Source organism: Xiphias gladius, chromosome 6 (assembly GCF_016859285.1).
Source record: "Xiphias gladius isolate SHS-SW01 ecotype Sanya breed wild chromosome 6, ASM1685928v1, whole genome shotgun sequence".
NCBI classification, from domain to species: Eukaryota; Metazoa; Chordata; class Actinopteri; order Istiophoriformes; family Xiphiidae; genus Xiphias; species Xiphias gladius.
Genome location: NC_053405.1, coordinates 9,372,500 through 9,395,709, shown reverse-complemented (window position 1 = coordinate 9,395,709; position 23,210 = coordinate 9,372,500). Strand labels below are relative to the sequence as shown.

General features: G+C 40.9%; 1 protein-coding gene across 3 annotated transcripts in view; it reads right to left on the bottom strand.

The window, feature by feature from the left end:
- The window catches only part of fcho1 (FCH and mu domain containing endocytic adaptor 1), a 66,419-nt gene that overhangs the window by 5,259 nt on the left and 37,950 nt on the right, over positions 1–23,210 (bottom strand). For 2 of the 3 annotated variants that reach the window (XM_040129639.1, XM_040129640.1), the window contains exons 6-24: positions 22,986–23,138; positions 21,956–22,060; positions 18,886–18,984; positions 18,279–18,375; positions 17,921–18,038; positions 17,017–17,041; positions 14,171–14,231; positions 11,046–11,239; positions 10,552–10,576; positions 10,361–10,417; positions 9,202–9,253; positions 6,966–7,090; positions 4,294–5,385; positions 3,144–3,250; positions 2,564–2,759; positions 1,963–2,077; positions 1,637–1,792; positions 1,415–1,550; positions 553–749 (exon numbers count right to left, since the gene is read on the bottom strand). In XM_040129639.1, the coding sequence (XP_039985573.1) occupies positions 553–749; positions 1,415–1,550; positions 1,637–1,792; positions 1,963–2,077; positions 2,564–2,759; positions 3,144–3,250; positions 4,294–5,385; positions 6,966–7,090; positions 9,202–9,253; positions 10,361–10,417; positions 10,552–10,576; positions 11,046–11,239; positions 14,171–14,231; positions 17,017–17,041; positions 17,921–18,038; positions 18,279–18,375; positions 18,886–18,984; positions 21,956–22,060; positions 22,986–23,138 (3,110 nt within the window). The remainder of the gene's footprint in view (positions 1–552; positions 750–1,414; positions 1,551–1,636; positions 1,793–1,962; positions 2,078–2,563; positions 2,760–3,143; positions 3,251–4,293; positions 5,386–6,965; positions 7,091–9,201; positions 9,254–10,360; positions 10,418–10,551; positions 10,577–11,045; positions 11,240–14,170; positions 14,232–17,016; positions 17,042–17,920; positions 18,039–18,278; positions 18,376–18,885; positions 18,985–21,955; positions 22,061–22,985; positions 23,139–23,210) is intronic. The other variant, XM_040129641.1, reaches the window with a different exon arrangement.

Here is a 23,210-nt window from a genome sequence, read left to right as displayed (position 1 = left end):
AATCCTGGCTGGACTATGTGTCATGCAACGTTAGTCTGGCCAACTCACAGAATCAACATTATTGAGCTCAGATCTATAACTGAGTAAATTTGCAATCATCATCTAAGGAAGTTATAATTATAATTGCACCTCTTCCATTTGAAAACTGTGCACTTTCTAATTGCGATTTTGATTAAATTTGATAAATTGCTCAGCCCTTATTCTAAACCACTTTTAATTACTAATCAAACCTGATTTTTTTAGCAGATATTAGCATGTAAATTCATTCAGTCATTTAGACATTCATTAGTCTATGCCCAAGGACCTTTTAAAAATGTCTCATGGTTTCCATCATAGTCCTCAGTCACTCTTTCCCTCACAAGTCTGAAATAATTAACTGTACTACTACTTGTGGATTATGATAACAAAGATTCTATTTGTGCCTCACAATAATCCTCTTGATTACATTTATCAAGTAAACAACAGAGCAGCTCCTGCTAAACCGGGTACAGGTGACTCTCATTTAATGGTCAAAGGAAAACTGATTATTATCCCTCCATCAACACTGCTCACCAGGAGGCGGGCGGCTGGCACTGCAGGTCAGTGGCCGTGTGGTCCAAGGGCAGCAGCACCTGGACAGCGGTGAGCTGCGTGGAGGGTGCGGTGGCGGGGCAGCAGTGATAATCCAAGGACACTCGGGTCACTGTGCCGCTCCGCTGGCACTCGGCTGACAGCAGGAGAGGAGCCCGACCCGGGTCCTGGGATGACACCTGAGGAAAGACAAAGAATTTTAACGTTTCATCGGGTTTAAAACCGACAAAATAAAGAGTCCATGGGAGGTTTGGCGACATCTTAAGGTCATTTAAAACTCACTAAAGACAAAATCTGGTAACTTCATTTTATCTGTCCATGATTCTGAATAATGTCTTTACAATTGTGAAAAAAGTTTTCTTAAAAAAACAATGCAGTTTGGTAATAAGTATAATGAAAACTGAGACAATGTTCAGTTACTAAACTTTCAATTAAACGGGCAACCTAAAGAGACTTTCAGTCAGAGCACAGAAGGTCAGGTGAACATGAAGAAATCTAAAATTTTGCTTACAGGAAAACATAAAATTCAGCAAGTATGAAGAATAAAGTTTCCTGTAAAAATCAATAGTGAATGAAGATTCACTTTGGCTTAAAATAGACCTTTACTTTCTTCTTCCCTACAATTACTACCAAATTATAAACAGTTCTTTGCAGGAAATTACAGACCTGTAAAATAAAGTGTCAGTATTGTATGTTTATTAACTTAAAAGTTTTCATTTACACTGTCAAAGTAACCTGAGGGAAATTATGACTATGATGAGAAGGGTCAGAAATTGTAATAATGGTAGAAATAAGCAGACAGTGTCAGTATTGGAGGGTTGGAATATCCATTTTAAACACGGACCTGATACTTTAGCAGGCCGACATTGTAGTAAGAGGCCTGGGGGTTGAGTTCAGCTTCTCTCTGCAGGTAGATCTGCAGGGCCTGCATGTTGAACCAGAAGTCTCTGGTGTCTGGGTCACTCTGAGACGGATCACTGCTGAGACACAGAGACAGCAGGATGGTAACGATTTTATACAGGACCAGACCGGTTTGGGAAGCAAAACGCAGGCGGTCAAAACCGACCTGTAGAGCAGCTTTTTATTTGGCAGGAAGTGATCGATCCTCGAGATGTTGACCAGTCTGAAGCTGAGAACAGGAACGCTGGGGGTGGCTGTGAAAATCCGGGTGATGCCTGCTGGGAAGGACATCGTCAGGTCGCCTGTGATCTTCACCAGACAGCTGGAGAGAGAAGCACAAACAAGGTTAAAATTAGTCCATTTTTTTTTTTTTTTACCCTCTTTGAACAAGCACCTGTCAAACAATCACAACACAAAACAACAAATACTATTTACCAATACCACTATTCACCAAGACTTCACTATTTTTGTAAAAAGCAGCATCATGCTGACCGGTTGTGCTGTCCACCTTTGAAGAAGGCATTGATGTACTCAGTTATGGCTGCTGCGACCGGCCAGGCCTCCTGCGTGCTGAGGGAAATGGGACTGGGACCTCTGGACAGGTGCACTGCGAAGAACAAACATTATAATCCTGAGCCTTGCTCCTGATGAACTGTGGTGGGTTTTACATGAATCGAGTCACGTTTAAAGGAATAGTTTTGCATTTTGGGTTATATGCTTACCTTCTTACAGAAGGTTAGATGAGAAGATCAACACCCTTCTCATGTCTGTACATTAAATAGGAAAGCAACAGCCAGCAGCGGGTTACCTTAGCTTAGCTTAGCATAAAGACTAGAAACAGGGCCAGCTAGCCTGCCTCTGTCCAAGGTTGACCAAATCCACTAAGCAGCACCTCTAAATCTCCTCAGTTTTTGTACGGATGCACAGGCTAGCAGGCTGGAAACAGGGTTGTCCCCGTTTCCAGCCTTTATGCTTCATAGCTTCATAGCTTCATATTTAACAGACAGACATGAGAGTGGTATCGAGGATTTTATCTAATCTCTACGTGTATTTCTGTCCCGTAGTGTAGCTTCACCCGTGTGCCGAGGCTTACACTGTCTTTGTTGGTGGTCCTGGTGCTGGTAGGGCAGCGGTGAGGCCTGGCCTGCCCTGGCAGGACTGGGAGCTCGGTTCTGACCCCCCCACTCGTTGTCTCTGGCATGAGGCCCCCACTCACTGGGACTGGAGGAGGAGGAGGAGGTGAGGGAAGGGCTGGGCTCCGGCAGCGGGGAGGAGCACAGGGACCGGGACTGAGACAAATGGGGACAAAGCTGGGTCATTATTGACACTATCGTCATTTAAATGATGCACGTACTTGATCAAGTGTTTACGGCATGCAGCTACAGTTATCATTTGGACAGTTTACATTAACTGGGTTATATGTTATTTACAATTTTAAGACTTCAGAAAGATTATGACCATCAGAAAAATTCAGATTCAGAGTATAAGAAGACTATTATATTCGAGTGGGTTAAATTTCCCAAAGTTTTTTATTCATCCAGAAGCTTTTTAGAAAAGCTGTGGACTAAGACTATTTAAAAAGTTGTAATATCATGAGAAAAAAAAAATCAAACTATTAAGAGCATATAATTTATTCAGTTAGCTGAGCTGTTAACTCAGTGCTGGATACTCACTCTCTCACAGCCGCTGAGTCGGCCTGTAGTCCTCTTGGTCCGGGTCGCTCTCTGAGGAGCAGCTGCAACCACTTCAGATGTGTCCTGTCTGAAGTTGTGCTTGGACCCTTCCAAAGACACAGAGAGAGGAAAAAAAAAAAAAAAACGACAGAATAATGACTCCAAGCCGATCTGAATCACACAATGAAACAGGAGTACTAGAGGCAGAGTACTCCAAAGATCGGTCAGAATTTGCGCTCAGAGCAGCCGGCGACAAGCTGAAAGTACCACACTGCCAAAACAGGCTGGCGCCAAACCTGATAACATTTCATTTGTGTTGGTTTGATGGAGGGATTTAGCATCCTGGTGGTGTCCAAATATTCTTCAGAGAGTTTCCTCTCTCGTGATCACGTGTACTTGCGCTACTAATAACATTTCAGTCCTCAGACAGGTAAAATTCTTGTGATTATATGGTGATATGACATCACTTTCAACTGATGAAGGTTATTAATGAAAGGAGTACAAGCGATCGAGATTGCTCAGCGGTATTTGGCTCTTTCACAGTCAGACTTTTTGTTTTGCACCTGTCAATGAAACTTTCTGGGGGCAAGAAGCAATTTTTGTTGCAACTGTCGTTTCTCATGTGAAAAAAAATAATTTGGGAATGGACACTGACAAGTAAAAAAATTAACTAGAATAATTATATTTTTGAGATGTAAGCAACTTCCGTGAAATTTGCATTTTTTAAATATGATTTATAGCCCTGATCCGAACAAAATCAGTTAGGGCTGCAACTAATAATTGCTTTCATTATCAAGTCTCCTCTATCATTTTTGGTCTATACATTTATAGCCGCGCTGTTGCTGTCTTTATCTACCTACAGTTTGATTTAAAATTGAAGTCAGACAAATAAATGTAGTCGAGTACCAGAAAAGTACATTATTTCCCTCTGAAATGTAATGGAGTAGAAGTATAAAGAAGCATAAAAAAATAGAAACACTCAAGTAAAGTACAAGTACCTCAAAACTGTACTTAAGTACAGTACTTAGGTACTTGAATATTTTAATTGATCGCGCTGGCTATTATTTGAGACTGCCATTATTTGCTTTCATGGGAGAATAAAGTTTCATTAAAACTTAAATACCAAAAAAAAAAAAAAGGTAATCAGTACCCTTGTGAGAGCTGACGCTGCACGGCATCTGAGTGTTCAGATCCAAGCAGTCTTGGTCTTTGTCTGTTGAAAAACACAGATCCTCCTGTGGGCCTGATTGTCTCGTGAGTGGAGGGGCGTTCCTGCGTGGCTCACTTTCTGATGACCGATGTTTTCTCCTCTCCCCTCCTGCTCCTCCCTCTCCTTTCCCCCCTCCTTCCTGTGTTTTGGAGCCGCTCAGTGCTCCAGAGACCCCTTCGCTAAACGGGTTGTGGACAGAGTTCCAGTGCATCAGCTCCTTCTTTGTCTGGGTTGTGGGTAAAGAGCTTGAATTAGTATCAAGTCCCAGTCTATTGCTGTTGACAGAGCCACCTCCCACGCTGCTGTTGCCGCCGCTGTGTGGAGGGATTAGTCCAGCCGCTGCAGCCAGAGACGACTGGTGCGTTGGGCTGCCAATCATCGTGATCGCAAACGGGTCATCAGAGGAAACCGGAGGCGGGAGGCTGCGGTCTCGTTTCCTGTCTCTGTCTTTACGATTGGAGGAGGATGACGAGGAGGAGGATGAGTTTGGGAGTGTCTTAGTGTCGGCGAAGGTGATCGAGAACGGGTCCCCTCGCACCTCCACCCCCCTGCCCTCCTGGCTTTGGCGAGGCGGCGGGCGCGTCCAAGCGTCAGACAGGTTTAAGTTCTCCTGGGTGACAGTCCTCTCAAATGCAGCGAGGAAGGGGTCCTCAGGGGGGATGTGTTTACAGTTCCAAACTGACGACTCCATCTCAGGCCGGGGGAGGGACTGAGAGAAAGCAGGAAACTGCATCGAGGAGGGGTCCATATCTTGGGGGACGCGAGAGGGACGCGATGAGGCGACGGACCAGATGCTGGCAGGGTCATCCTGCGGGTGAGGGCTGCGGCCAGGGGAGGGGTCACGGAAAGCAGAGAGGAAAGGGTCCACAGGGCGTCCTAGTGTTTGAGTTTGTTCTTTACTCTGTGACACAGGAGGCCATGCTGCCCAACCCACCGGCTCAGGGGAGGGCCCGAGGGGCTGATGGGAGGGCGAGTCCAGACCGGAGTCTTCGACGTTCTCGGGAGATGAGGAGTCAGATGAGAAGGCGGCATCTGACACACACATTAAACACATCACAGGATATCAGTGTAGTGTATCAACAACAGTGGGAAACCAACAACTCATTCAAGTGTAATTAGACTTTACTGAGTGAGGAAATCAACTTTCAGGACAAAGTAGTAAAATAAATCAACACCACACAGTATCAACCTCATTTTACCAGATTGGCCCAAATATAAGGCCATTTTTTCTGTCTGGATATTACACTTGAAAGAGTGAGGACTGTAATATATTCAAGGACTAGACACTTATCTTTGAATGGAGCAAGCACCAAAAAGCTCAAAAAGACGGTGTGAAGGAAGAGACCTCTGCATCAACGGGAAATTTGCCTCTGTCAGCCATCTACAGTCTAAACTTGGTCTCATTCATAGCCCTTTCTTTCGTTAACCTGCAGCTTAGCAATTTTCTTAACCAGTCTTTTGTTCAGTTCGACATGTTACCTCTCCAAAGCACTTTCCCTTCCTCCAAACATCTAATATCCCAGCATGTAGATACCTTTACACAGCCCGCCGCCTCGAGTCATCTCATGGAGGCTTAGATTAAAGAAACTGGTCCTGTGGAGCTTTGGGCTGAGGAGATGAACAGGCTCAAATACTGCTCCGTTAATTCTAGACTTCAGCTAGTACAGTTCTCATTTGTCAAAGACCAGACTTAATATGATCTTCCCATCGCTTTCGGCTATTAACTTTGAAAAATGGAAATCAGGTGACTGGATCCTTACTCATTTCATCTCTTCTTCTGACCTAAAGTAAAAATTTAAATTCAAAAAAATTTAATCACACCGCTGCACTCAAAGCAATGAGCCTAATGAGCAGAAGCAAGTAGTGTAGTGAGTGCTGTGCGGACTTGTTTGCCCTGGGTCTTGTCCCTCAGGCTACACGCATGCTGCCCTACCTTATTGCTGGGGATTTGCCTTTCTTGAGAGAGGCTCCATGTACAGTTTATTGGAACTACCTTTTAAATCATGCTCGTTACACCTCCCCGATCTGTGAAAATGTAGATTCAACGACAGCCTGTACGGACGTTTCCATCATGGCGGCTGTGGACGCTGGAGATGAGTAAGTGAACCCTTTGGAATTATCTGCATTTATGTATATCATTGTATTGCTCTTGTCCTTGTTGAATACATTATTCATACATTCACCGTGTAGGTTGAAAGAAGTATGTGAACTCCAAGGACCCAGATACGGGCCCCTCATCGATGTGCACTCTCTCAGTCCCTCTCTCTGCCTGAGATGGAGTCATTGTAAAAAGCTACAGGAACAGGATTTATGTTTTTCTTTAATGGAAGCATTTCATGTTTCACTTTTATGAGAGATGAGGCTTCAAGGATGAGGACTATTTCAGGGAAACTTCCCAACTGGAATAGTCTGATAAAGTGTTTATTTCCTTCAAAAAGTCTCTACAAAAGCAGCTGCTAAAAAAGGGGGAAACTGTCTTATAATCAGGGTCGTTTTATATTTGCGCCAATATGGTATTAATTTGTACAGACAAAAGAAAAGTGTGCCACATACACAAACTCAAACTCTAAAAATAATTTTCAAAATATTTTTAACACAACAGCTTCTCTTACATTCAGAGGCAACAAAAGTGCTCTGCTCTCGGAGTTGATCCCGGCCATCAAAGCTTTTGGACTTGAAGGCCGACTCCAGCGGAGGTCCAAACAGACTGTCTGAACCCGACGCTGTCGAGCTCAACCTGACGGAGAGCGGGGAAGAAACAATAGAAAAACAGGGAGAGCAGAGGAGTGATGGGGGGGAGGGGTAATAAAAGGGAAGGAAAGTGAGAACAGAAATGTGGGTGTAAGTGAGAGAAGAGGAAATTCAAAGATTCAAAGAGTGGGAGGGAGAAAGTGGGATACAACAGCAATCAAAATGATGAGTATTTCTCTTTCTGTAACTTTCTGGAAAGACAGCTTTATGTAGGTAGTGCTGTTTTCCTTCTGTGTAACTGTGTAAACGTAAGAAAGCACTGTGTGTTGAAAGAAATTATTTCTTGTCATGTATGTGATCTGGTGTCACTTGTGATGGATGGACGGATGGATGGAATACCTTATCAACTGAAAGGGAAACAGCAGTGTGACGGCAGCCAAATCACTGATATCTTTGATATGGCATTAGTGCGCGTCCAACTTTAAGGCAACAGTTTGGGGAGGACCTTTTCTTGCTTCAAAACGACAATGTCCCAGTGCACAAAGTGAGGTCCATAAAGTAAATGGTTTTCCCAGTGTGGTGTGGAAGAACTTGACTGGCCTGCACAGTCCAGTTCTTCCACACCACCACAGCTTTGGTATGAAACTGACACGACCTGATCTCAAATGTAGGGTGAAGTAATTTCCACCGGTATAAAATTGTACACAGATACTATTTTGCACCTTCTGAAACTATTTAAAATGGTCTTAATCCCCAAGACAATAAATGCTGGAAATGTAACAAGGAAGCGGGCAATTTTCTACATGTTCTGTGGGGCTGTCCCTTGGTATTATAGGACTAAAGAAATCTTGAAGAGTGGCTCAAACAACCCCCTAACAAAATCCCCCCACAGCTGTGTCTGTTAGGGGATAAATCTCTGGTGCCAGCAGGGCTTACTAAAGCAGAGTTTGGGCTGGCAGAAACAGGTTTTTTCTGTAGCAGCCAGGCTTATTTTAAGTAACTGGAAGACCCGGTGTAGACCAAAGAGTCTAGAGTGGTTTAAACTGGTTTAAACTCATGACGGACGAAGAATCTTTCTTTTGAAAATCTGATTGCCCAGGTAATCAAAGCAAAACTAGCCGAGTCAGGGATGGGAGTAAATCCCAGCAGACAGTTTCTAAAATCTTGTGGAAGAGTCTATTATAAAAGCATATTAATACCCCTGGTTTATGGAATGAGATGTTCAACAATCACATAAAGTGATAAACAAACTATAATATTTTTGTGAGCAGCTATAAGGACATTTTTGAGCGTTTAACTGTGTTTTACTATATTGTTGTATACAGCCTACACTTATGGGTATCCAAAGGAGGAGTTGCAGTTTTTAACAAATACATTAATAAACACTCTTTTCTGCTCAATTACATTATAGTGTGTTATAAACCACTTAGTAAAAGTTTATATACTGCTTATAAATGCTAAATAATGGGACTTAAAATAGATTGTTTTCAGTATATATATTTGGTATTGCTTCTCTTTAAAAACAACTAAAATCAAGTAAAAGAAAAATGTTGCTGCTCTTTCTGAGCTACAGAGGAAATTAACCTTTTAAAATACACTGTCCCACCCAAAGGTCACTTTGACCTTGGTAGTTTTACTTTAGGTGTGTTTTGGTTTGTACTGGACTCAGTCTTTACACAACGTTGACAAATTATCCATTGTCTGAAAACGCTGTTTCCTGTTTCTATCCGTGCAAAGCATTTTGGGATTCCCTGCAGCAGCTGGTTGACAGAGAACTGGTTCAGACTTGTGGCTGTGGCTCCAAAGTGCTTTCCATGCGAAAGTTGGTAGTACAGGCCTTATATTCCCGTTTCTTATGCCAAAGAAAGGCAAGGAAAAAAAACAACTCATATTTCTACCATGTTTGTGCCTCTGTAGCTTTGGTAACTGGTTAAGAAAAAGGAAAGAACACACAGCAATGAGATGACTGGCCAAAAATAAAAAAGGATGATGACACTGGAAAGGCTGTCAGGTAGACACCTGAAGAGCTTTAGACTTCTGAAAAGGCCACTGATGACAATTGCAATCTAACCTCCAAGTACGTCTCTCGCTGAACCGCTCAGAGACAGATATGAAGAAGAGGGAAGAAAGATGAGATGACGGGCAGTGCTACCTCACCTGCTGTGATCAGGACTGGAGGTGGACCTGCGTAGGCCCTCCTGCTCTCCATCTGTAAAGAGGCAAAACACATACACACACACCATGAGACACAGTGACTCAACTGCAGAGGATGCTCTCTAATCAGGACTCAGCAGCAGCACTGTGTTCTTCGTCAGACCGCTGAACGGGGAGGCCAGGATGGGGTGAGACAAGACGACACGAGGCAGAAACCATCAGCCATTATTTTCTCGGTGATAAATACCAGCAATTAGCCCGGTCTCACTCAGCTCCAGCCACCGCTGCTGTAACTGCTTTAATCAGACGCTCATCATTAATCCTGTCAACTCTGGATTTAAGACAGAGAGAGAGGGAGAGAGTTCCTGCTGCTGTGAAGCAGCAGGTTGTAGCCTCCCACTCCGGTTTAACCTTCTGCCAGTTAACAAACCTGTCGGTGATAAAACATGCTCTGGAGCACGAGCAGAGGGCCAAGTGTGACTAATGGAGGGTGGCTGTTCATGCAAGGTCAGCCAATGAGGAGATTTGCTGTGTGATGGAAACACGGGGCCTAAACATCCTGGAGGCGGACAGATGCTCCACGGAGACATCATTGCTTCACTGATGATACAAATGAGGCTGTGTGTGGTTTCCATCCTTTTCAGATTACAACCACAAACAAATAGAGGAATAATAACTCTGGGTGATTGATAATAATTTTTTTATTGTTAAATACTGATAGATACAAATACAAAATTAGGGCTGCAACTACCAATTATTTCCACTAATCTTTTGATCATTCTCTTGATTAATAGATTCATCTTTTCACCTATAGAATGTCAGAAAATAGTGAAAAATGCACATTATAGTTTCCTTGATCCAGACCCTAAAGATACTGAACTTATAAATATATATAACAAAGAAAAGCATCCAATCTTCATGTCGTTTCTGGCAAACTGAAACAAGCAAAGATTTGACATTTTTCCTTTAAAGGTGATTAACTGATTATCAAAATAGTTGGTGATTCAATTACTTTTGATCGACTATTCTATTCATCAGCTAATCGTTTCTACTCTAAACTAAAATAGAGAAGTTTCAAACAAGGAAGGGAAAGACTAATGGATGAACAAACAAACAGCCAGATAGACAGATGCGGAGAATGAGAGACACAAGTCAGACTCACCCCTTTGGGAGGCAGCCTCACCTTCTTCCGATCGACCTCCTGCAGTACTTGAGTTTCCTGCAGAGACGCAATAGAGGACTAACGATACAGTACAAATACTGGAGCATACTGTACATTCTATACTGCTTTAAGGAGGGAGAGAGATGTGCTGCACAGTAACAAGTACTGTATACTGCAAAAGCAGAACTTACTGGAGAGATGCCGGTTGATTGACACCTGAAAGTCAGAAAGAGGGACAGACTTGTTCATGACAGTGGACTCACTTAAAGAATAAGGTTAATCTTATTCAGTCTTTTTCTATTTGTCAACAAATCCCATGAAAGACAAAATCAACAATGTGCTAGTCGGTCCCTTATTAATTTCTGGCCTCGCTATCCTATTCGTGGCACTCAAGCCAATTGGTTCCTACCAATAAAGACAATGAAATGATTTCCTAAAGCAGATGGCCAACGTAGTTTTTAGTGAGTCAAAGAGAAATAAGTAGTGCATTTGTTAGACGCTGTTTTCAGAGGCACATTAACATCCATTTGGTGCACTAGTGAGTATATGCAGCAGTAGGTGTATGTGGGAATGACGCGAAATAAACTGCAGTGCCCGTGTTCATCATAATGTAGGAACGTGTCAACCCAGTGCAATATTGTGGTTCCTGAAAAACAGAAAACAGAAACAGCAAAACAAACACAACCTGCTGCCGTACAGCTCGGTTGGGTGGCAGGGTGAGCGACCCAACGGTGGCTTTCAGCTCCTTCTCAGTGGCGGCGGAGTTGCTACGATTGCTGCTGGCGACCGGCCGGATCTGGATGTGGAACTTTTTGGGCTCCTCGTCGTCGAAATCTGAATCACTGGAGTAGAAGTTGTTCTCCTTCTCCTCAGAGCAGCGTACAGAGAGAGAGGAGGGTCAAGGAGAACAAACAGGGAAGAGAAGTGATGTTGTTGTTAAGTGTATGTCAAGAAAGGACACCATATTGATGAGCTGAAAGAGACAAAGAAAGGATTTAAGTTAAATTAGACCTCCTGTGCATTTATTCAAACATAAAACTAATATAAAACCAGAAAAAAGCATGAGAGTTGATTACAAACCAGCAATCATGAGTTTTATTTCCCCTGCTCATTGGTGAATATTATTATTTGGACAAACGCTGTGACTTCCTTCAAGAGAAAGGAAAGTAATTTGATTGTGAGAATGACTAAATCGGGACAAGAGAGAAACAATGCAGGCTAGCAGTGTGCAGTGCAGCACAGAACCACAAGCAAAACACAAACAGAAGCAGCAGCACTGCAGGATGCGCAAGGCTGCGGAGCTATCAAACAGGCAAACCACTACTTCCTGTCACACCATCAACCTCACTTGCCTTCCTTCTTTTCTTGGGACTACACTCTCTGCTGCACGTCGATGAGTTGTGTGTTTGTGCCTTGTGTTTATTGCAAGATTCAGAGAAACTGAGGGAGATGTGCAGCACAACGGCCTTTGATGAATGTGTAACGTCCGCCCTGAGCAGCCGGGGGGGGGGCTCGATAGGGGGAGGACAAATGCTGGAAGAGCTGTTATCTCACCATCTGTCAGGACTGAGAGCCATCACTGATAAATGGATCAGGGCTGAAGAGTCAGGACATGGAGGATCAGGGTATCCCATGCTGCTGGACGTCAGCCGGCTCAGTTCAGCTGGACTTTGCCTTGTCTGAGTTTAACAAGGAGGATACATTTAGGCAACAAATAGGATTAGGCTCTTTATAATTGGCTCTAGTTAATGAGGCCGAGGCTGTAGCCAACTGGGTGAACATATTGGTTAAACCCCGCCTCTCACCTCCGACCCTTACCGCATGAGGTAATTTGGCGCCTCGGTTCATGTGAGTCTGACAAGTCTTTGATATATTTCAGAAACCTGTATCCTCTTTATGAATTTGAAACACGTGGGTCTTACAACTGCAGTGATCTGTTGAGTTTGAGTGAGGCTCCAGTTGTTGTTTTGACAGTTGCTGATTCATTTTCATTCAACAGATGGTGTGTTCTCATACGGATGTAATTAATGTTCAGTTTAGCATGTAGTCAACCAACAGAAAATTTACCAGTTCCAGATTTAATTTACTAAAATCATTATAATCATTAAGTAAAAGTACCAATATTTGCTGATTACAGCTTCAGAAATGGGAAAAGTTGCTCACTTCTCTCTAGGTCATATAACTGAATACTTTGGGTTGTTTGACTATTCGGTCAGACTAAGTTGGCCTTTTTTTTTTTTTTTTTTTTTTTTTTTTAAATTTTAAATTATTTTCAGCTTTCATTCTTATGCAATAATTAGAGAGTTGACAGAAGAAAGATGACAGAAAATGGCGTTAAAAAGAAGGAAAATGAAATGCAACAAATGTCCCCGGCCAGGCTTAAACTGATTATGATTCATGGTCAATGTTTTAAACCCCGAGGCCACCTCTAAATAAGCAATTTGAAGACATCAGCTAAGATGGGCATTTGCTTTGTTAATATTTGTTAATATCTTACAGACTAAATGATACATTAAAAAAAAAAAAATACAGCACCTATAAAAAAGTATTCACCCCCTTGGAAATTTTCATGGTTTAATGTTTTATAACACTAAATAAAAATGAATTTAATGTGGCAGAAGAAAAAGTCCCTTTAATGTCAAGGTGAAAGATAAAAGACAAAGATAAAATTTGGATATGACGTTCCTAGGAAAAAATTCAAGTACTTACTGATTAGGAGCTTCATAAATTCCCAAATTAAAACTATTTGGGGGTAACTAAAGGTAAAGCATTTAAATGAGAGAAGTCAGCTGTCCATGTTTTATGATATATTACCAGCAAGATCTGAAGAAAACTCCCTTTCTTATCTATTTGCACGGATTAATGATCTTCAGATAGAGAAAAAATGCTTCTGACCCAAACCTGAACTATTTACACCAGACGCAAACTGTTCCGTATAAACGTCTGCTTAATCCAAATATTCCTGAGAATTGGGTTAAATTTAATGAAGAAAATGGCACCTTGAGAATGCCAGGAGCTCCAGATGTTCTGGAAAGAGTTTTTTTCTAACTGATTTTCAAATCGGCATAAAGTGTTGTTCTAGTTGAAGCTAAAATATGTTTATTTCATTAAGAAAACCCCCCGAATGTTTTTTCAGGATATGCAAAGAAAAGCAACCAAATTCATTTTTGTCTGTTACAAGCCAAACATGTAACTGCCTTAAAATGGAAGGATATATCCAGAGACCTAATTCTAGTCAGTGGATTAAGGAGATGTCTCGCAATATCTCTGGCATTAGAAAATAACTACATCGTAAGAGTTACATTTTTCCGAAATTTTATGAATGACTTGACTGTGTAGGTGCCTATGATGAGACAAGGACTGGTGCTACCACTGTTACTCCAAAGTAACTTGTAATTTTTACAAGTAATTTTTATTACAGCACGAGTAACATGGTTGTCAATAGGAAGAACAGAATGATGACAGGATTTTACAGCGATGATTTTACTGAATTATTGATTTTATATTGTTTTTATTTGTGTACATACAGTCTGTATATGTGCATATATATTTCTATTTTATATTTTATTTATATAGACTATTTTAAATCTAGTTTAGTTTTGGTTTTTTTTGCCCATAATTATTTACTAATTTACAAGATTTTAAATTTATTATGCTTGTTAAGTTTCTTTTCACTAAGAGTGATGGGAGCAAGGGGTTCTGTAAATGTTCTGTTTATCCAAATAAAAAAAAGTCAATAAACATAGTTTTGAAAACGCAAAAGAAGATTCCAGATTCCAGACTGAGCATGTGTGAGCAGAAAAAGGATATCATTCTGGGTGCTGTCAGCTCGGATGACAAATCCTTCATCGTCCACTTCCAGGGGTGAATTCTACGTGAAAGGACACACACACACACACACACATGCGCGCACAAACACACACACACACACACACGCTGTGTCAGCAACACAGAAACAAATGGCACTTCAGCCACATATCTGACGCATGGAAGTGCTTTGTCATATTGTGTAACTGCAGCCTACATGTACTACTGAGAGCTTTCTATGAGCGTGTGTGAGAGAATAAACAGACCCTACAAATGATACAGGGTTTTTCTGCAGTTCAAATAGTGCCTTTTTCATGGTCGAAGGATGACAGAAAACAAACAACAAGGCCTACAATTATTCATTATGTAGGTGAATTTATAGACATTTATGTGACAATATATGTGACAATTTATAGCAATATAATTGAACAATTAACGTGTTAACGTGACCTGGACACGTGTGGATTTTTGAACAGGCCTACAGGGTGTTAACTGTTAATATATACAGTATTTCTTGTTTGAACATCCCATAACTCAGTAAAAAGACTACAAAAACAAGCAAAACGATCCCAAAGAGACACAAAATGACCAAAAATAGACACAAAACAACCACAAATGACATGCGTTCTTTGTAGTTGTTTTGTGTCTCTTTCAGTCTGGGGGTCCTATGTAGGAGGGCACTCGTCTGTGCCCAGGGGGCCATTGTCTCAAAATCCAGCCATGCCTGGACCCCGATAAGCAGCAGAAAGTTAATGGACGGATTAACCAATGAAATTAACAAATTAATTATTTATCTTTTAAGTTTTTACTCAAATTGACATGTGTCCATTATGAGTCGATGGGCTTCCTAGCAACTTTCTCCCGACGGCCAGAAGTTATAACTAATGTTACCGTCCACGGCAGGAAAGAAAACATATTCAACACCTTTGCAAATGAAATTTAAGACTTTTTAATACCTTTCAATTCAATGTTTTTTCAAGACCTGCAGATAGGTTTAGGTTTGGGTTTGGGTTAACTGACAACGCTCCAAGTTCATCTGCAAAAATAGTACAACATATCAGACTTTCTCAGGGATAGAATGATAAAGTCCTGGACTTATTTCTATCCGTGTCACTAGTGTTTACACAGCCGTCATAATTGTGCTTTAAGTTTGATTTAAATCATGTCATCATGCCAGGATGTCAGGATATACTGTAGATCAGCTGTGTTTGGCTATGGCCATATGATCTTCAAAATAAGACCTGAGGAAAACCAGACTTACACTCCAGCACCAGCGTAAGAGCAGTTATTTTTAGGCCGAGTGGGGACATATAAAGATGGTATTTCATTAGATCTGATTTCAGTAATCAGATCTCAATACACTAAGTTGAAATGACAAGCGTAACTTTAGCAACTGATCTATTTTTTTTTATTCCATCAGATCCAGATCTGATTTAGGAAAACTCCAACACGTCTAGTTGTCTTATATAATTGTTGTCTATAAATTTCACATTAAGAAGATAAACGTAACTGTAGCGGAAGCTTAACTACAGTTAGACACACATGGATATAAAGATTTAAAGCTGCGTTAATCAATATTTTTATATCAACACTGAATTTATGTAGCAGTCATCAAATGACTCTGAGATGTAAAGGCAACAGTCACTGTTTCCATCAAAAAAGCTCTGATTAACCCTCCTTTTTGCTATTTGTCCAGCACCAAATGATAAACAGGCAAAGTTAGCGAGTAGACGGTGAAGAGAGTCGAACGTCTAGCCGCTAAACAGATAGATATTTTTCACAGGACTTGGTTGAGAAGAAAACAGAGCTGAAAGAAGTGTAAATACTGGACTTGACAGCTGTCAGGTGGCCAAAAAATATAACTCTAAAAAGATAACAACTTTATCTATTGGATGGTTCAGTAGGCAAGTGTTGATTTGTTTGTAAGGCATTAACACTGATATAGTTAACACACTGCTCATAACATGTTTTTAAGGGAAAGATGATTTCTTGCCTCCTAGTGGCATAAAAACAATAAATGCAGGTTTAAATAGTACTGGTTGATCCTTTGCCTAGAATTCCTTAGTTCCTCAGTTAAATCAATGTACCTTCACAGGTCCCCTCAACACAAATAGATACATTTTGGGAAAAATACTTCTGTAATTAGCCCACTCTTTTTATCTAAAGACAGCAAACTAGCTTGCTTTCTGGGTTAACTTCCCAGTAATATTGTAATGGGTTTTAAATATATAACCAATCTAGAAACAGTACTGATGCACACTTTTGAAGACTTTTCTTTTTCTCTTAATCATAACTATTATAGTGCTCTATCTAGAAGGTGAACTGACAGTTTCAGTGACTGTATTGTCTTACGCAACAAGTTTTAAGGCGACATTACTTTGGCCTGTCACACTGTAGTCAGAAACTAAAGCATTTGAAAATATAAAATAGCAGCACCAGTAGCTCCGTGATCTGCTGTTTACTCTGTTTCCACATCAATCTGTTAGATGGTTTTCTGGCAGCGTCCAAACCCTTTGTCTCTCTCTCTCACTCACTCGCTCACTCGCACGCACGCACGCACTCTCTCTCTTATACCACTTACACACAGGCAGACAAGTACACACAGACACACTCTCTCACGCAGTCACGAACGTCCTCTTTGGCTGCCAGATTATATCCCAAATTTATTCTTAAGTACCGGAATAAAGCCGGGAAACCCCACACCTTCAGTCAAGTCACTATCACGCACTCACGATCCCTCGCTCGCCTGCCCCCCCCCGAAAAAAAATAACTGGAGCTTTAGGAGTCAGACAGGACTGATTATTGATAGGAGCTGCAGTGTTTTGGCGTAAATTATACCAGATACTCACCGGTGCCTCCGTCACAGCTGAGTCCCTGCAAATATAAAAAAACACAAGCATGTATTTTGGTTTTCATAACTCAGTAGCTGAAGCCAGTAGCAAAGATTGAGGATCAAAATTAAATTTCAGAAGATCTGGGGCCTGTAGCACGAAGCGAGATCAGTGGGTTATCCAGCTTTCTTTGCGCTCATTCCTACAAAATCCCTGACATAGAGAAAAGAGTTTGCAATAAAGTGACAAATAATTAGGAGCAATAGATATTTAAAAAACAGTTTTCTAACAAATGGAGGGAAAGTTTACCACAATAAATAAAAATAATTTATTTCCTGAAAGTATTCCTGACAGTGTCGATGCTTTTACACTTTTGTTCCAACAATCAGAATAACATGAGGAAACGCTGTGATGATAAATGGATATAAAAACTACGCCCTCCGTTGTCCTTTAATGAGAAAAATAAATATGAATAAATATTTCCCATGATAATAAATGCAACATTTCAGTCAGATAGACCTTATCAGACATTAACTACTCTTTTATTCTTATAATTATTCTGGTTGTGTTATCATATTGTTTACATTTCACCTTATTGAATATCACTTTCTGCTCCCACTATAAATGATCACGTTTCATCTCATATATTATAAAGTACTTCATTCATGGTTCTGACGATGTCGCTTGTAATTAACAACCTTGCCTCTTTTATATGAGCGCGTTCTTAAACCCAGAATAACCAGTTGATAACGAGCTTTGCGATACTGGTTATCCGATGTTAGGCTAAGGGAAGCCTGATTACCCCAAGAGAGCCAGACTAAGCTGAACTCACATCGTTATACAGGGCCCCAGGGCTTGTAGGGCATGTTTGTTTCGGTGTGTGTGTGTGTGTGTGTGTGTGTGTGCGCGCGCACACACTCACGTAGAGTCTGGCTCCTTGTCCCTTTTGCCCAGTCCGGGAATCCTGAAGGCTTTTGCTCGACTCTTCTTCCCACCTTCAGGTGCCATAGCTGTCATGTACTCCTCAAAACCAACCGGAGCTGCAGACATCAGGCAGTTTGATAAAAAAAAAGAAACATCCACAACACACACACACACAGAACAGTATCCGTGTATTTTATTTTGCCACTATGAATTATTCCGCCTCCACAAGACTGTTTTCAGTTTGGATGCCTTCATATTTTTTTATTGTTATGTAAGCTGCTGAAGTTTTGTGTTTATTCTTTTATTTCCCTCCTACTGGAAACAAGCCAGAATCCATCCTGGTGAGCTCACTGTACCTGGCCTGTCTTTGCCCGTGCCCTTCTGCTCGGCAAATTTCTGCATGAGGTTATCGATGCCGATGTTTTCCACATTCTGCTTGAATTCCTCGTGGACCTGCAGCAGAGAATAACAAAGCATGCCATGTTAAGGTGGCATGAAAATTATTCTTTTTGTTCTTAAGGCTCTATGTGATAACTTTTTATAGTAGAATGTGGACATGAAGTTTATGATTATCAAAAAATAAAATCCTCTTCCACTTGTGTTTCTCAGTCCACTGTGGTCTCCAAAATGTTATCAAGTGTGTGACAAAAGTAACAGACTGCAATGACTAATTCTGGCCAACTGACCAGGTAGTTGAGATTGAAGTTATACAACAGAGCTTTAACTGAAAAACTAAACATTTATTTCGTCATGAAGTAGTACTGACAAAATCTCAGTTCTACTCTCAGGCTCTAAATAATAATATGAAATATTCTTAATAAAGTAATATTCTTCATAAAGATATACAAAATAAAGTAAAAACTGACTTTGGAGAGCTACGACAAATGCAAATACTTTTGGAGGAAGTGTTTTCTTCTCGTAAAGCAGAGCTGCTAACCAGAGCAGGATTCGGTGTGAACGTACCTGCCCCACCTGGACGTGGGTGTCTTCTATGGAGTGGGAATAACCTTTGATGAGCTGTTTCATCTGCCGCAGGTGAGCCTCCTCGATTTCCTGAAACTTCTACTCAAACAAGCAAGCACACGATCATGCACAAGAAAATAGGAAAAACATTTCACCATGTGAAACCCTCAAAACTCTACTGTTGGTTCATTTGCCTCTCTCTGTGGGTTAACCTCTTTCTCTGACCTTTTGTGCAAATTAAATCCTTTCAAAAACAACTAAATATCATCAAAGCTTCACTGACATTTACTTTAAAAACACAGCTGCTTCCTTAAGTTTCTGAAAATGTCATTTTAGCTAAGAAGGGTTTCCCCAAACAGCAAAGAAATGCAATTTTTATCTTAAGTATGCTGTAAGGTAGTTGAAATATTCCAGTTTTCTATAAAATATATTCTATTCCTTTTTTTATTTCTTTATATATGTGTATATAGGTTGGATTATTTGTGTTTGTCTGGTTGTGTGTGATTTTATTTGGTGCTTGCTTGTTTTTGGTATGTGTTGTTTTTTTTTAACTTTATCTTTCTTTATCTTGTTTAGCATTAGTTTCTGTTGTGATTCTGTCTCTTAATAAATAAAAGAAAGAATCACAAATTTTTTCAATTTTCTATCTCTGTATAATGGTATGAGTTTCTGGAGGATTCAGAAAAGCAACCAGTACCTAGTAAAACAGACTCCAGAAATTCAATTTATATGAAATGCAGTGAAAATAGCCTTTGAATAAGATCGGAGGACTCAGATGCAGCTCCAGAGAGGCAGTCAGCCTGCAGAGGAGGCAGCGCGTTGTCAGGTTGTTAAACCGGCGATAATTTGAGAGGATGTAGTATTTAAGTTTGATCCTGGTCTTTATTCAGCCAGCAAATTTGTTGCTGTCTGCTTCAGGGGAATTGTCTTGATTTAGTGGCTCTGGCCTTTGTTAGAGAGGTGAGCTCATGAGCAGAGTTTAGCCAGTTCCTTTTTCTCCAATTAACCGGGCCAAAGTCTGGGCAGAGAGAGCAAACATGAAACACTCTGCTCTCTTCTCAACTGCTGTCAACCTTCAGCAGAGCACTTTATTCCCATCTGCCACTGCTCCAGGTTTTATTGCAAAGTTGGGATAAGTGGATGTAGTGCAATAGAAACCTCTTCTCTGAAACTCCTTAAAACTGTTGCTTTATGAACAGTATCTTAGGGAGCTTTTCAACACCTAACCTGTTTGGCTTGTTTTGAACAAACACTGGTGTATGTGTGCCTGTTTAATGCAACTTGTCAGTGCTGGTGTGATAGCCGTCGGCTGAACCCAGACTAGATTAACGGACTGAAACCGAGCCCGAAAAGGAGGGTATGTGATTTTAGCGTAAACTATGTATATATTTACGTAAAATCATCTGGTAACCATGGTAAAACATAAGCCTGCGAGTGCTGGGATTTTCCCTGATCATTCAGCTGGTCAAAAGCAGCTGAACTGCAGTCTGTTGTGTTTGCACCCTATTCTGTGTACTTTAGAATCCATTAAAAAGGAAGAGACACACAGGTTCCATAGCAACGCCAGAATCTTGCTGTTAATTATACGTGAGCTCTTTCTGACACCAGAGAACATCAATATACACATTAGAACCATTACAGTGAAGCAAACACTGCTGTCATTCACCACAATTTCATTTCAGAATTAAAAACGCAACTATGTATAATTTTTTTTTACCTTGGTTTGGACCACATGAGCTGAACTACAGGTATGTTTTCACACCTTAGTCATTGGCAGAAAATTAATCTGCAACTACTTTAAAAATTGATCAATTGTTTGGGCCATTTTTTAAGCAAAATACCCAGAATTTACTGGTTTGCAGTTTCTAGAATGTGAGGATTTGCTGGTTTTCTCTGTTTTATGTCACTGTAAAATGAATAGGTTTGGGTTTTTGGACTGTTAATTGGTCAAAACAAGATATTCGGTGATGTCAAAGAGGACTCTAATGTGATGGGCATTTTTAGTATTTTTCTGACAGTTTATAGAACAACATTTTATAGATCAATCGAGAAAAATTGTCAGCAGATTTCTTGATAATGAAAAGAATGGTTATTTTAGGCCTTACAGCAGACTAACCAGAAGACTGCCTGAGAGTGGACATGTGATTTTGTCATAAATTAAAAAGCTAAGCTACCATTAAATCCATCCGCTGATCGTGAACGGTTAAAAAAAGCGATCTCTCAATCTGTACAACGATTATAATAATTATTTTTTAACATCTTTGCACGTCATCATGTGACTGTGGGTATTTTCCTTTGTATATCAGAAAGTGAAAAAGCGTTGAGCCAGAGGTGTGTTGTGCTTGAGTCCCAAGCATGTTTGTCTGTTTCTTTTTGTTAAGCTCTTTGTGAACATCAGAGAAGATAAATAAAACTCATAAGGTGCCTGAAAGTGTAACCGATGCGTCTTTAGCTTCAATAATGTGATGTATTTCTGAGTGAAACAGAATATGTGGATGGGGTTTAGTTATTAGAAGGATTTAAATCAAATCCTTATATCCAAATGTGACCGGATCACTGAAAACTAGATGTGGCTTAGCAATCACAGCGTGATACAGAGCTGCAGAGAGATATGAAGCTGGAGAAGACTGGTGGCCAGATACCACATATCCCCTCATAATTATGAGCAGACCTTCCCCTTCAAAGCTATTACAGGAGATAATTTGTCACAAGGATTTCTACCATCATTTCAAATGTAAAACACAGAAGCACTCATTGGGGTTTGTTGAAAATTTCCATGGAAACAGCAGCAGTAACCAAGGAAGTGTGGAGGCAGTGATTAAAGGTAATGAGCTGGGTGCAGGATGTGCGAGCGAGTGGGTGCTTAGGAGTCGGGGGTTGAGGTTTCCATTTTTGGGGAAGGCATGATGTAGGATAATAAATGAAAGGATAAGATGAAGTTCTTGTGTGGTGAGAGGTTACAGAGGCGGCGAGACAGGGAGATAAAGATAAAGCCCAAGAGAAAAGGAAGTACATAAAAACACCAACACAAAACGAAGTGGCCCTGGGCCCAGCTGGAGTAAGAGCTGACCTGGGCGGACTCGCTCATCTTCTGCTCAAACTCTCCTCCCACACGGTTGTACTTCTCGATGCACAACGCAAATGACTCAGCCGCTTTCTTAGACTTCAGCTCCGCCTAGTGAGAAAAAAAAGGAAAAGGAAAATGACGGCCTCTAGCTACGGACTCTCATTCACAAACCTTTAATAAAAATAAACAGCTCAGTGAGTGAATGAGAACAATTTCTGCCCGATAATTACACCTACTCCATTCAGTGTTCAGTCTACACTTTCAAAACAAGAACAGCTATACATTCACAGAGTGGTTGTCTAAGTGCAGAGCAGTTAGAAAGTGTTGTTTCCCATAATTTTCGGCCCCGGACAAATTTAATCTATTTAAACTCTCACTGACATCCTCTATTGTACTGAGGTGACAGAAAACAAAAACTATCCGAATGGCTAAAGACCACCGAAGACACTGGAAAATGAGAAAATTAACAGACCACTTCATTTTATTTCACGAGACACTCCCATCAGCTTCTCTTCTGTATTGTGACATCCCGTCTGACTTTTTGTAGTATTTCTGGTTTTATTTTGTGATCACCCACCTTGTGTGTTCATTGTTGTTTTACTTCCTGCCTATGTGTTTTTCTTTGTCACCTGAGTCTCAACAGTTAATTAGCCCTCTGTGTATCTAAAGCCTTGTCCTCCCCCTCTTCAGCTGCCAGAATGTTATATTATGTCGCTGAGTGCCACATGTCCCGGTTTCCTGTTTCTGCCCATTTTTCCTGCGTTTTGGACTTTTTGCCTGTTTATTGGACTTTGGATTCCTGCCTGCGAATTTTGCGATTTGTTTGCCTGTGTGGGCTGCCTTCTCTGGTTTTGACCCTTGCCTGTCTCACCATTCCTTAAGCCTTTGTTCCTCGTTTTGTTGATAAATCTCTGAACCATAAGCTTACTTCAGGGGAAGAGCTTTCCCCTGTGTTCCTAGCATCAGTTGTGACGTGTATAAAATCAGAAATGCCTGCAGAACTATCTTGAAAATAAAGAAAGCAGTGGCTAACCTTCTCCAGTTCTTTCTGTGGAGCTCCATCCTTTCTGAGCCGGTCCAGCTCCAAACATTTGGCGTGGTAACCCTCCTTTGACTTCTGAAGGTGACCACTCTGAACCTGTAGCACCTGCACCGCCTCCACTGTCCCCACCATCTCTTCCTTTGTCTGGGTGAAAAACACACACACACACACACACACACACAAAAACAAACAAACAAACAAACACACACACACACA